This window comes from Mastacembelus armatus, chromosome 3 (assembly GCF_900324485.2).
Source record: "Mastacembelus armatus chromosome 3, fMasArm1.2, whole genome shotgun sequence".
Classification (NCBI taxonomy): domain Eukaryota; kingdom Metazoa; phylum Chordata; class Actinopteri; order Synbranchiformes; family Mastacembelidae; genus Mastacembelus; species Mastacembelus armatus.
In genome coordinates this window covers 10,636,132-10,650,000 of record NC_046635.1, presented here as the reverse complement: position 1 = coordinate 10,650,000, position 13,869 = coordinate 10,636,132, and the positions used below count along the sequence as shown (strand labels likewise).

General features: G+C 40.0%; 2 protein-coding genes across 7 annotated transcripts in view; both read left to right on the top strand.

Moving 5' to 3' along the window:
• The window catches only part of tead1b (TEA domain family member 1b), a 45,576-nt gene extending 36,615 nt beyond the window's left edge, over positions 1-8,961 (top strand). For all 6 annotated transcript variants that reach the window (XM_026320027.1, XM_026320025.2, XM_026320028.2 and 3 more), the window contains 8 exons: positions 363-494; positions 750-796; positions 895-956; positions 2,110-2,234; positions 3,423-3,596; positions 5,227-5,367; positions 5,469-5,621; positions 6,125-8,961. In XM_026320027.1, the coding sequence (XP_026175812.1) occupies positions 363-494; positions 750-796; positions 895-956; positions 2,110-2,234; positions 3,423-3,596; positions 5,227-5,367; positions 5,469-5,621; positions 6,125-6,238 (948 nt within the window). In that variant the 3' untranslated portion in view covers positions 6,239-8,961. The remainder of the gene's footprint in view (positions 1-362; positions 495-749; positions 797-894; positions 957-2,109; positions 2,235-3,422; positions 3,597-5,226; positions 5,368-5,468; positions 5,622-6,124) is intronic.
• Positions 8,962-12,157: 3,196 nt separating this feature from the next.
• rassf10b (Ras association domain family member 10b) lies at positions 12,158-13,559 on the top strand. Its single transcript, XM_026320290.1, has one exon. The coding sequence runs from the start codon at positions 12,161-12,163 to the stop codon at positions 13,475-13,477; it is 1,317 nt and encodes a 438-aa protein (XP_026176075.1). The 5' UTR covers positions 12,158-12,160; the 3' UTR covers positions 13,478-13,559.
• The last annotated feature ends 310 nt before the right edge of the window (positions 13,560-13,869 follow it).

Sequence of the window (13,869 nt, the reverse complement as noted above, 5' to 3'; positions counted from 1 at the left end):
ACTTGAGAAATTCTTTTCAGTGTTTAGATATGTTTTGACATGCAGACAAATGCAACCTTGACAGAAGTGCAACTCTTTAAAAATATATTTTAGATTTGTCAACACAGAAATTTTCGTTTCATTTAAGTGCATACCACTGCGAACCATTGTATATTGGAATTCAGTCGTCATTGTTTGGCACATTCCTTTAAAAATGGCTTATATTTAAATAGCAATGCCAATGCATCTTCTTTTAACCCGCTTGCTGTTTACTGTTGAGTGAGGTCAGTGGTGCTTTCAGCGTGGTGTTGTTGCTACATCTGCAACATGTCCCACCTCCCCCTCTTGTATGAGTGGTAAGCCTTTTGTGATTGCTGTTAAAGGACCAAGCCGTGAAGGACAAAGCCCTCCAGAGCATGGCCTCCATGTCCTCAGCTCAGATCGTCTCTGCTACGGCTATTCACAACAAGCTCGGCCTGCCAGGCATCCCGCGCCCAGCTTTCCCTGGAGCAGGAGTAAGAGCCTTGCTGGCACCCCACTATTGATCCATCTTGTTCAGTTTCATCCAGGGCAGCTGTGGGGCTAAATCACATTACACACCACAGCTTTGCACAACTGCCCCTATCAGATAAGAACATGATCAGAATAAGTGGTAGTCAAGATAACTACATACACCAAACATTAGAACTAAGAGCCATTTTGATCTTGTTTTTAAAAGCTGCTCACAATGCGACGTTCTTTGTTGTCTTTTTGTCTATCTAATTCTCTAGTTATGGCAGGGTATGATATCGACTGGCCAGCCAGGATCCTCGCAAGAGTAAGTATCAAATTTTGATATCACAAAAGAACTCCCCAAAAACTCTCTTTAAGCAATAAAATGTGATAACATTATTCTATGGAATTTCTCTGTTCTAGTATTAAGCCTTTCTCCCAGCAAGCCTATTCCATCCAGCCAGCAGTCACAACAGCCATTTCAAGTGAGCATTAACCCGATTCCTTTTTATGGAGCAATTACTCAAAATGAACGTCACACTTGTACAATATTTTTCTGCAAATGTTTCATTTCTTTTTCACATTTGCAAAGTGGTAAAGTTGCTACCGATAGAACACTCATTCACTCTTTCAAATTGACTTCCTCCTCATATTATATTTTCCCTGTTTGGTCTGAAGCATTTCAGGGCCTCCTTGTTGTTGCTTCTGGCTATAAAGCTAATATGTTGATAGCAAGAGGTCTGCTTAGAGATAGCACTGACAATAAAGGTGGGTTTTGATACTTTGAACCCACCTTTATTTCACCTTATCTGTGTATCACCAAGAGGGACTGAGTAAAGTAAATGTTTGGATTTGAGAATCTGGTTTGTGACCAAAATCAGTTTCAGCAGTTTCAGGTTTTTAATTAGTTAAACTTAGATTTTAGGTTTAACTATGACTTTTATTTGTAAGATTTTAAGCATGCAGTGATGGTGAGGTATTATCTTTCAGGAGGGAGACATCAATGAATCTGCAGGAGATGCTGTGATGTCATCTTAAAACTTTCTTATTAAAATTAAATTCAAAAATGAAATTAAATAATATAACATATAATTCACAAGACATACGCTGATATCTGCTTCATGTAAAGCTTTTTGTGACTTATGGCTGATTGTTAACTAAATATGTGCTCAATGTAGAAAGTAAAAATGTTCACTTTGAAACTCAGAAACCAAAAACATCTGTCAGCCGTGGGTACAGAGTGCGGGAAAATGCTGGGGACTTATTTTATGCCATGTGACATTATCTTAAATCAAATAAATGACAAGGCTATCTTTTTACAAATGCAATAAAATGCATTTCTTTAATCTCTTGCCTAGAACTTGCCTCAAACAAAACAAGTTGAATTGCCAATGTTTTGGAAATTATAAAATATTGCTAAGTCCCAGTTGTGGGAATTTGTGCATACAGTACAATCATTTCCCATGTGTTGCAAGGGTACATTAGTTACAGCAGTTTTTTTTTTATTTTTTGAAGTAATGAGTACTGTAACAAATAACACCATGACATGTTTTATTTCTTCTAAAACTGACATGTTCATGCTCTAATGTAAAACAACTCACACACAGAATGAACCTTATTATTCCGATGTTACTTCAGGTTACGAGCCAACATCGGCTCCAGCTCCTACAGCACCAGCATGGCAGGGCCGCTCCATCGGTACATCTAAACTCCGACTGGTGGAGTTCTCCGCCTTCCTAGAGCAGCAAAGAGACCCAGACTCAGTGAGTAGGGCATTACTGCATAATAAAGCATGAAATGTCACTGTCTCTTCATACATCTTACCATTGCCTTCCAGACATTTTCCTAGGCACACTCAGCTGAGAGAGGTTGGGCCTGTAGGGACACACAGCATGAAAACCTGTAGAATTAGTAAATGACTGTATATTAGTCCATTCTTAAAAAGCATGCCAAAAATTGAGAAATCATCATTTGTTGTTTGCTTGTAGCTTTTTTAAAAAAAAAATATTTTCAGCCACACCTTGTGGCATTGATACCACCACTGTCACTAAGATTTAAGGCTGATTAATGCTAGAGAAGCTGCTCTGTGTGGTTGGAAAGTCAAGTTACATCATCACACATTTTATACCATCACCCGATTCTCTTTCCAGTTTTTTGGTGATCCATTCTGGGTTTGAGGTGTAACAGACCACAGTTTTTATCCACTTTGTATCCCGAATCCAAATATTCTTAGTTCGCACATTAATTGAGCAAGCCTATTTTTGCTTTTCAAAACCAAGCATTTGCCTTTCTTTTCACATTGTCGGTATAATTGGATTGGAGTTACAAATATATTGCTTTTCATGTGTGAAAAGACTGAATTGTGCCACTTGCTTTTTAGAAAATGTATTATTTTACTTGAATATTTCGCCTAAATTAATGCTTAAGGTGGATTCATCTTGGTCAGAATTTGTGGTTTTATAGTTTTTCTTCCTAAAATAAAATCACAACTTCAATTTATAGAATTATAGTGCGGCAGTCAGGCAGTCCTGGCTTAGTTTAATATAAATGATGGGATTAGTTTGTTTAGGCTTTAGTGGAGCAGAATGATATTATCTCATTTGTACATCACAAAATAGAAAAGATGCCTAAAATCATGCAGATAGCCAAATAAAAATCAATGTTGCGTAGGGTTATTTCTCATTGTATTGTTACTAATCTAATTCTAGCTGTCACCTTCTTATTATAGTGCTTATTTGTCAGAATTGACGTATTTTACTTCAGGACATACCTTTCTGTGTTCATTATTTGGATATGTAATATGTTATTATATGTTATTATATTGTTTACGGTTAGAATGTTAAATTAACACTGGTTAGATTAGTGTTTTCTAAATGAAAATGATACAGCCTGAAATATTTTAAAACACACAGAAATATTATGTTTCTAACAATATTCATTTGGCCTTTCAGTACAACAAGCACCTATTTGTACATATCGGACAGACGAATCATTCCTACAGTGACGCCCTGCTGGAGTCGGTGGACATTCGTCAGATTTATGATAAATTTCCAGAAAAGAAAGGAGGACTGAAAGAGCTGTACGGAAAAGGCCCCCAGAATTCCTTCTTCCTCATAAAATTCTGGGTGAGTGCAATTCATCAGCCATGCTGATAACATTAGTAGGTATCATAAAATTGAAGAGTTGCAGCTTAATTTCTTAGATTGGTGTTAATATCGTTAAGATTTTGTACATTGTCAAATGTTTGATGGCAGAATCCTGTTCAGCACAGTCTGTTCAGTTTTGTCTTTAGTGATCGGGTGTAATTAGTCTAAACAGAGAAGATTGCTCTCTTAATGTTTGCAGAATGCACTCTGCTATATTTGGACTTGCATAGCAGGAGAGCTTTTGATCAAAGCACTCACTAATTCAGTGTAATATCTCCAAACAATGGAGTGACCTGGTTGCATTCCTAATGGCTGTTTAAACATTGCATGTATTTCCTCCCTGATGCAAAATGCTAACTAGCGGCAGCCAACAAAGTAGGACCGTATGCACTGGGACCAAGTCCCCTCAAATTCCTTTTGAAGTGACCGACCAATCTAAATTTCAAATGAAAGACAGAATCTGCACAATAATGAATGTATAACTGCTTTGCTTAATGAAGGAGGAGAATGTTGTAGGAGGATGTCTCCTCTTTTTGTATCCATAATGAACAGGATGTTCAGGGCATAGAAAGGCTGCCCTCTGGGAGCAGACCCATTCAGCCTTGTAAATCAGTCTTTTAACGTAACTTCATTTAATCCTCTTTAGAATCTTGTTTCCAGTGTGGACATATTAACATGCTTATTCAGATGTGGCTGAGATCTTCTAAATTAATATGCGATGTACATGCGGAATCAACATTTCTGTGACTAGACAAAGACAAATCCTAATGCAGAATTGAATGTAACACATTTCTGACATACCACATTTAAACCCAACTCTGACTTCACCTAAAAGGCCAAGTACATGTTGGATGCCAATTACATGCTATATACTGTACCAGCGACAGAAAATACACTATGTACTGTAAACTAATCTATAGTGTTTTTCCACTTTGGATTCAAGAACAAGACATGATGTCTGTGCTGTAAGACCTGAACACCACGGTCAGTTACACTTAAAGTGCCTCTAATCTATATTTATATATAATATATCAAATGACAAATACAATCACCGTGACCATGCATAAGTGGTTACTAATAGTGATGAACCTATATTAAATTATCCACTCGACACAGTTTCACAGAATGTTATAGTGAGTTTCAGCTCATCGCTTGGCCTTCAAATTGCTGTCTGGGTTCCTAGTTGCTGCTCTCTGAAACTTGTTTTCACTGTTGCATGCAACAAAAAAAAGCTCTATATGCTATATTCTCGCCACAAACCAGACAACTCACACAGTGTTACATACAGAGGGATGGAGAGTGAGGGTGAGCCAATGAGAGTGAATATTGGCCCTACAATTGCCTCAAACCCATGTGATTTTTGTGCTGTAGGTTTAATTGTACATGGATAAAACTGCCATTGTGTCCATCAGCTGCATTCAATAACCCAGAACGAAATGCAGGTGTGCAAGAATTGTTTCTTTAAGTATTTCCTTTCACTGGAAGGAAGTATGGCCATTTTTAGAGTACTTTTATGCTGTTTACCTAGTTTTCCATGTTTTGTGTATTTCTTTGATTCTTTAAATACAAATGTCCATTAACACGTCATCTTTTTTTCTTTTTTTCTCAGGCGGACTTGAACTGCAATATTGAAGATGATACTGGATCTTTCTATGGAGTCACTAGTCAGTATGAGAGCTCAGAGAACATGACCATTACATGTTCGACAAAGGTCTGCTCCTTTGGCAAACAGGTGGTTGAGAAAGTTGAGGTATGAACTCTTTCCATCCTGTGAATCAGAGCAGTGGTTTAAAGCTTTGAATTAAACAATTTTATTACTCTAAAAGTTTTTTTTTTTTTCCTGTTCCTCAGACTGAGTATGCACGGTTTGAGAATGGACGGTTTGTCTACCGAATAAGCCGGTCTCCCATGTGTGAATACATGATCAACTTCATCCATAAGCTGAAGCATCTGCCAGAGAAATATATGATGAACAGTGTTCTGGAGAACTTCACTATCTTATTGGTAATCACCTCACTGACCTGAGTGGTCCCTTGTCTGGACCCCCATTCTTCTTCTGCAGTCAGGGTGTGTGGGTGGTGGCTCCAGCTGACTTTAAAAAATGAAGGCTTTAAGTGGACCTTGAGATGAGTTCCTCTTGTTGGTCTCGCATTCCTGTCATTCCACAGTGGATGAGACACAGTGTGAGGAGCCTCATTATCTTCAGGGGGAAAGAGAGGATAAGAGGGGTAGGAACCCCCGTTATAGCCATCACCATGGTGTCATTCACCACTATTGACAAAGCAAAAAATAAATAAAAAGACAGACATGTAGCTGTATGTAGGGGTAGATATTTGAAGCACAACCCAGGGCTCTGTTCCCCCAAAAAAATCCATCTTATGAGCCTTCTTAAACAACTCGCACCTACTTAAGATGGAAAGTTAAGTGTGTCTAAGAAATACAAATTTTTTTTTTTTTTTTTTTTTTTTTCCCCCCCACACTAAGAGCGTCTCTCTTTTCTTTCACAGGTGGTGACGAACAGGGACACCCAGGAGACGCTGCTATGTATGGCGTGTGTGTTTGAAGTGTCAAACGGTGAGCACGGTGCCCAGCATCATATCTACAGACTGGTAAAGGAATGAGAGGCTCTGAGTTCCGCCCCCCCACGCCCCCTTGACCCTCTTCTTTTCATAGACTTACCAACCTCAAAACAAGTGGCAGTGCCTCTACCTGAAAGTCACACCTAAAACGCTTTTTGGTCATGGTATTGGGTGAAGTCAGTTGTTATAAATCTGTTTTAATATAAAGTGTTTGTTATTGACTGCAGCTGTGAATTGCGGTACAGTTGTTTTATGTTTAAATACGGGAATTCTTGTTAAACATGTTGAGTTGGTTTCTGTTGGGTATACATGTGGCCGTTCTTAATGAATTTACTACATTAATTTGGTAAGTTGAAAATGTGTGTGTCGTCTTCTGCTTCGTTATGTAGACTAAGAAAAAAAAAAAATGGATGCTGGCCTTTTTCTGCCAGTGGCCTGATGTGGTCTGTGTAAAATGTCTGCGTGTGTTTTGTATGTCTGTAATTCAGAATTGGTAGAAACATACTGTAGATATACAGACATGCACCCACAGCCAATAGATTTTCCAAAGAAACAAAACTAACAACAAACACTACATATACAGTAGCTGAAAGCAAGTGATTCTGAATATTTCAAAATTACTACTTCTTTAAAAAAAAAAAAAAAAAAAAAAAACATAAATCAGCTCTCGGTAGTATTTTTATCCCCGCTGAAGCACTCCCAAGTCTTAGACACTAACAACAAAATAAATGCACTGTGAAAATAGTACAAACATTTTTGCCTGCATCTGCTCTGTACATGCAGGAAGTTTTACCCCCTGCTAAGCATTTCTGTGCTGCAAACCAGTCATTCCTTTGTGGCAACAGGTTTTACACAGGTGAAAGTACTGCTGAAATCACTCTAAACTGGGCTCTCATCTGGTCCAAAAGCACTTTGTTCCCCTTCCTGGACTTGCCTTAGCGATGCTTACTTTTTTCTGTGGTTCTAACAGTTTTAATAATCATAACACTACAAATCATGTGTAGACAGCAGGCCTTGTTCACTATGCTGTAGCTTTGCCCCCTGAAAGACTCAGAATATCTGTCCCCTCTGGGATTGCGGTGCAGTAGCTCCAAGCTGGAGTGTTGCTGCCTTTGTGTTCACACTACACTCACATGTTTTTCAGTGGCCTAGACCAACCCCAACCTTAAACATGTTATTGTGACGTGTGAACTCCAGAAGACGTCACTAAAACTGTGATCTCTGCATGGGAAGAATCTACACATTTGCATTGTGTAAGAAACACACAATACAATCTGCCAAAGTGTACAGTGCCTTAGAATATATTCTCACATGACTCTTTTCTTTACATCTACAATCAGTTCTGTGGATGAGACAGGCAAAATTAACTCACAGGTTCATTATCTTGGTACATTATCTGAAAAATTATGTTTCTTATAATTGGTACATTCCTAGAAATACATTTTGTTGGTTTCTGAGAGGCAGCATACATATGGTGAAAGTTTGCAAATTTAGGCTGAGAAACAGTTATGATGCACGTTATATTTTTCTCTCACTCTGTAATATGTTCCTAAAATATCAAACTTTCTAAGAGCAACTGCCTTTCCTGTTGTAAAAGACCAAAAATACAAAGATAGTCTTTTCTCATGTCCTGCATCGTAGCAAGGAAGTGCCTTTGGTTTAAAAATGTCCAGCTTCAAAAAGGTCAAACTAAAAATTTAATGTTGCTAGACCAAAAATGAGACAAGTGAAACCAATCACCGCATTGCCTTTTTTAAAGGATTGTAATGACAGCAGGGGAAAGCTGGTAGAAGAATTAAATGATATATTCATTTTTATTACATTGTAAATTGATTTCAGAAATTCCGTATTTGAAGAAAAACTATTTCTTTGAGGTCCAAGACTGAAAGACCTGCTGATAACGTACAGCCGCTGACTGCACGCAGGATGCCAACTCAACAACACTGCAGCTGTCTGCTTCGTGCACACTTGCAGGTTCAAGTGTTTTTTGTTTTTTTTTTTGTTTTTTTTTGTTTTTCTTTTTTCTCTAAGGTTTTTTGGAAACATTACAGTTTCCTCTTCCCCATGACCACATGTTGGCACGATGTGAAAACCACAGACAACAGCCAACTCTCTCAATGTTCCTTTTGATGATGCAGACACAACTGTGGTGTTGACAGCACGGGCAGATGTGAGCGTTTATTTTTCATTATGTTTCCGAATGAAAAGCAAAACCTTATTTAATAGTAATTGTAAATAAATTCCAAAAAAGTCTTAACAACTGGTAATTTGGCTTAGTCTTTTTTTTTTTTTTTTCAAAACCCGTTTCAGAAACAAATTTTTCACAACTGCTAGTGTGAACGAGGCCATCGAGGTTAATACTTTTCACCAAAAGGGTCGTAGATACTCCAACATTTACCGTTTCTTACAAAGAAATATAATCATCTAAAGTATTTTAATCAAAGAAGTTCTAAATATTTACAGACAATGTCTCTGGTGGATGCAGATAAAGTTCAATCATTCAGTATTTTTGCCACAGTCCTGTGGACACTGTGGGGTTTTAATAGGCTTTTTCTTATGTTTACCCTGTGTATCTGTTCACATTTATTGATTACTTAGTCAGATGTTTTCTTATTGTACTTGTATACAGGTGTACTTGGTTTTGTGATGATGTCTGTGTATTGCAAGCCCAATGAGATGGTAATGATTTTACTGCTGCACTGCTGGTACATTTGACATTTTGTTTCAACACTTAAAAAAAAAAAAAAAAAAAAAAAAAAACAAAACAGCAGGACTGATGCCTTCAATGGCACGAATGTCTAGTGGACCATTTGAAGAGAAAATGGACACACACACACACGCAAATCAGCTAAATCAAGGAATCATGCTGCAAACAGCAGTTTAGCTCTTGTTATTTGTAATTATGTCGACGAGTAGGTACTGGTACCTTTTTGTTTTATGACATTTTCACATGGTGGCTTTAAATGTGATTCTTCACATAGCTCACATATAGCTGTCATAAACATGGGATTTGTGTGCAGTTTTTTTTTTCTTTGTTTTTTTTTTTGTAAAAAGGTGCTTTATACGAAATTATATCTTGGCTTTTCTGGGTACAGATGTGATATCTTTTCATATCCATACAGTAAAGTGTTGGAGCAAGGGAGAGAAAAGAAGCTCTGCTTTGTTTCCGTGTTCTGCATATGGTCTTGTCTTTGCTCTGTAACAATGATGCCTTCTTGATAATAGTAGATATTTTGTAGCTTTCTAGATACTTTGTATGTATGCAATATTGAAGTTAAATAAATCTGAAAACTATTGTCTTCGTTTGTGGCTCAACTAAAACATTTCACAACAATATTGCACTGAAGAGTGAAGCACAGCAGACACTATGAGTCTGGACCCAGGCAGCGTTTCAGACCTCTAACTGCACAAACGTCAGATCAACAGCAGATGGAGCCTTTTATGTGTTTTATTTGTATCTGTCCATATCCCTGACATGTAAGTGAGCACACTAATTTGGTGCGCTGTAGTAACAGGAATCACCACCAGAGGGAGACATTGTTAAATTTAAAGCAAACACATTTTATATACATGTTCACAAATACCTTTTCTTCCATTTGGAACCAGTAAATTCAAAGTGTCTTTAAGGTGTTTCACCAGTCCTGGAAGAAGCACTCAGCTCCTTTATTACGAATTACATTCCACAGCAGGAAGACACATAACATTTAACAGCAAACCTCTCATGCTGCACTTGAACTTATTTAAAGTGAAAGTGACTTTGTGGCCAAGGATGGTGACCCATACTCAGAATTTGTGCTCTGCATTTAACCCACCCAAAGTGCACACACCCAGAGCAGTGGGCAGCCATTGCTGTGGTGCCCAGGGAGCAGTTGGGGGTTCAGTGCCTTGCTCAATAGTCTCACCACAGTTGTCATATTGAAGGTGGAGAGAATGCTGGCTATTCACCCACCCCACCCATCCTAAGACTCAAACCCACAATTTTCAAGTTACAAGTCTGACTCCCTATCCATTAGGCCACGACTGCAAAGTACTGTAGGTTTTAATAGACCCAGAGAAGTTTCCGTGTGTATGCAGCATGAAATTTAAAATTTTTTTTTATAGACTAGCAGCTGCTACAGATTATCCATAACAAAACTTTAATCTTGTTGCTGAAGTTGGCTGAAAAGCTTTTTATAGGTACTAAAAAGATAGTTGCAGCCAGTTTGTCTTAAAACAGGATGTGTGAGGGATAAAACTGAAACAAAGTTTAATTTTCACTCAGAAAGCAGTCACTGGGCCACCACTGCATTTATAGCATACGCTCTACAAAATTGGAAATTTTTACTTTGTTTAATCCACCAAATCAACCTGACATACATGTTTTAGGACTGTGGGAGGAAACCCAAACAAGCACAGGGAGAACATGCAAACTCCACACCGAAAGGCTGCTGCTAGGTTTTGAACCCAGGACCTTCTTGTTGTGAGGCAACAGTGCTAACCACTCACCCACCATGCTGCCCCTCAAGTTAGTTTAATAAATAAATGTATAGACCTGTGCACTGTGGTGGCGTTCTGTGCTGAGTGCCTTCTAGTTTCAGAGATGCAGATTTAATCACAATACATGGTGAAAAAACTGCCTTACCTCTAAAACCACAGGTTTTGATACAAGTAACGTGTCCATGTCTCCATTACAGGTTGCACTGTCAACCCAAAAAACCTGGAGTTGTCTATGAGGCATTTCTTGAAGACAGATGTGGGCAACAGGTTGCTCCTTCGCTTTGTAACCACAGCTTGAGAGTCCAAGTCCCACTAAGGCCGAAATCTAAAAGTGATCAGGGCTACAGCCAATGAGAAGGAGAAGAGGTGACTTAAAGCTAACGAAGTGAAATAAAGGCGAGTCCAAGTTGTTTCTAACACTCTGCCTGTACTCAGTATGAACATTTGAATCACTGACCACCTAGGTGTGCGAGGGTGTCATTTCCACTCTCCCTCTCACAGAGAGTCTCACTTACTGCAACAAAAGCAAACTGACAGAATATCCAAGTCACTGAACACAAGGTGTAATCCCACAGAAGGAGAGGTCACCACTGCTCCACTCAGATTTCTGAATGAGCTGGATTGTGGGTTTATTTGTATCTCTGTCACGCTGCCACACAGCCCCGATCCCTGCTGGAAGTGTGAAGCTTCAGCGCTGTCTCCTCTGCAATATACTCAATGTGTTTTTCCTCCCTTTCTGTCTGAATTTCTATTCAGTTATTCATATCCACTCAGAATTGGAAAATGTGTCATATCTGATGCAGCCACAACATGCACAACAACCTGCATCAGATAAGAAAGCAGAGTATTTTCAGTGAGTACAGGGAAATTTCCCAGCACCTGAAAGCTCAAATGATAAAAGTGTATGATAAATCAGTGAGAAACGGTTCTAAGCTTTAGAATAATAGAACTGTCACTCTAACTTCACTTACTGGAGTTAATGTAAATGTGATGCTGATTTATTTTATTAGATTTTTTTTGGTAAAATGTTGTCATGAATGTTCACAAAGTTGAAATAGAAAGACAACCATAGGTCATTTACTGCATCACCCTCTTTCATCAAAGATAGAGCTAATGGACACACAATAATCCTCCAACAACCGCTGATCAACGCCTTACTGTAACTACACACCACAGTATGAAGTCCTCCTTGCTGACACTTGCCAGGGGTCGTCATGTGAGGGCGCAGCATAAACGCACCTGAAGTGTTTCCTCGACATTGGCTCTGGAAAGTGCTCTGTAGGGCACATGTATCCCCGGACCTCCAACCTCTGTCTGCCACTTCTCAGATGCGTTTGGGACGCAGCGCGCATGCACGCAGAGGCGAACAGCCTATGGACACGGCCGCGCTTTTCTCCAGAGATGCGGATTTAAATCTATTTTAAGAAAGAGTTTCCTTCCCCCTTTAACTTATTTAGAAGAAATACAGTTTAAAAACAGGAACCCGTGATGGAGTCGGAGGAGAGTAAGGTATCAGTGTGGGTCTGCCGAGAGGAAAAGCTCGTTCTTGGCTTATCAAAGCGCACAACCTGTGCTGATGTTGTCAAAGTGCTTCTGGAAGATCAAAACTCAATGCATCGCCTTTCCACAGCAAAGTCGTATTGCATCGTGGAGAAATGGAGAGGGTTAGAAAGGGTTTTGCCGAACAAAACAAGGATTTTACGGCTATGGGTGGCGTGGGGAGAGGAGCAGAGCAACGTCAAGTTTGTGTTGGTCAAGAGCGATGCGTCTCTGGAGAACCATGGAGCCCGGAGCGCAGAGGCGCGGGTGGTTCTCAGTAGACAGAGCCCCTGCATTGCCAACGGGAGCGCAGGATCCCCAGTTGGCGGCATCTCACCCGAAAAACAGCGTCGGATTGTCCGGAAAGCTTTCCGAAAGTTGGAGAAGATCAATAAGAAGAGGGCGCAGGCGGCGCACAGAGACGCGTCCTCTGCGGAGAAGATGGAAACTTTGATTCATGTTGTGGTTTCTCGGGATCATACAATCCGACAGCAGATCGAGAGGATCGGAGAGCTGGACGGAGAGATAGAAAGGTGCGAGGCAAAGGTGCATTTTGACAGGATTAAAAGACACGGGGTTAATTATGTTCAGGACACGTATTTGGTGGGTGCTGCTTCTGCCGCGTCCAGCCGAGAGGCTGACGAACTGTGTTCACCTGACGCTCTTGTCAGGTTTGAAGAGTATGCCCGGCAGTGTGAGGAGGTGGTTAGACTACAAGAGGAGCTGTGGGAGCAGGAAGCTCTTATAGACACCATCACGGTGCAGATCCAAGAAGAGCTAAACCACCGCTGGATGCAGCGGAGGAAAGAGGAGGTGCAGAGCAAAGACACAGAACCCGGCGAGTGCGCACAATCCGTCCTCTGCGCGGAGGCGGACACGCCAGAAAACGAGCTGCTTTTGGAAGAAGAGAGGGTGAAAACGCAGCTAGATGCGAGTTTATACATCGGTCTGCGCCTCAGCAGGGATTTAGAAGCTATTAGGAGCGATTTGGAGCTGAGCCAAGAGATTTGCGTGGCGAGGGAGAAGGAGATGAGGGATTTGCTGGAGAAAGTCAACACTTTGGACATAGAGGAGGGGACATGTCGCCACGGGACAGATGATAAATCGGGGATGATGAACACTCTGGAGAGGAAAAGCGAGTGGGTGGAGCAGGCCAGGGGTCTATCAAAAGCGCCCAGTGTGAACGATGACGACTCGGACACTGGCTTAAGTTCTCTGCACAGTCAGGACTCAGACAGCCTCCCTGTGTGGGAGTCCCTGGTTTAGGATTTCACCAGCAAGGACTGTTTATCATTTTCAACAAGCAAACATGAACAGTCTCAGGGATCATCAAGACTCTGAAATAAAAGTTGACTATAATATCACATGGATACAGTGAATTTAAATGGGACTAGTCTTACTTTACCTTCTTTTTTATCTTTGCATTGCATCATAATAGTGTCTCTATATTTTTTAAAGAACATCTACAGGTCCCTTTGTGCTGAGGTGAAAAGTTATTCTCATCAGGAAAGCTGTTGTTTTGAAATAAATAAATATTGTTTTTGAAACCTGAGTTCGTGTGTTGCCGTCTTCTCTTATCCAAAACGAAAAACGATGTTTAAAACCTTGTGAATGTTTGATTCAGGACTGCAGGGTAGACATGAAGAGATAACATGAGA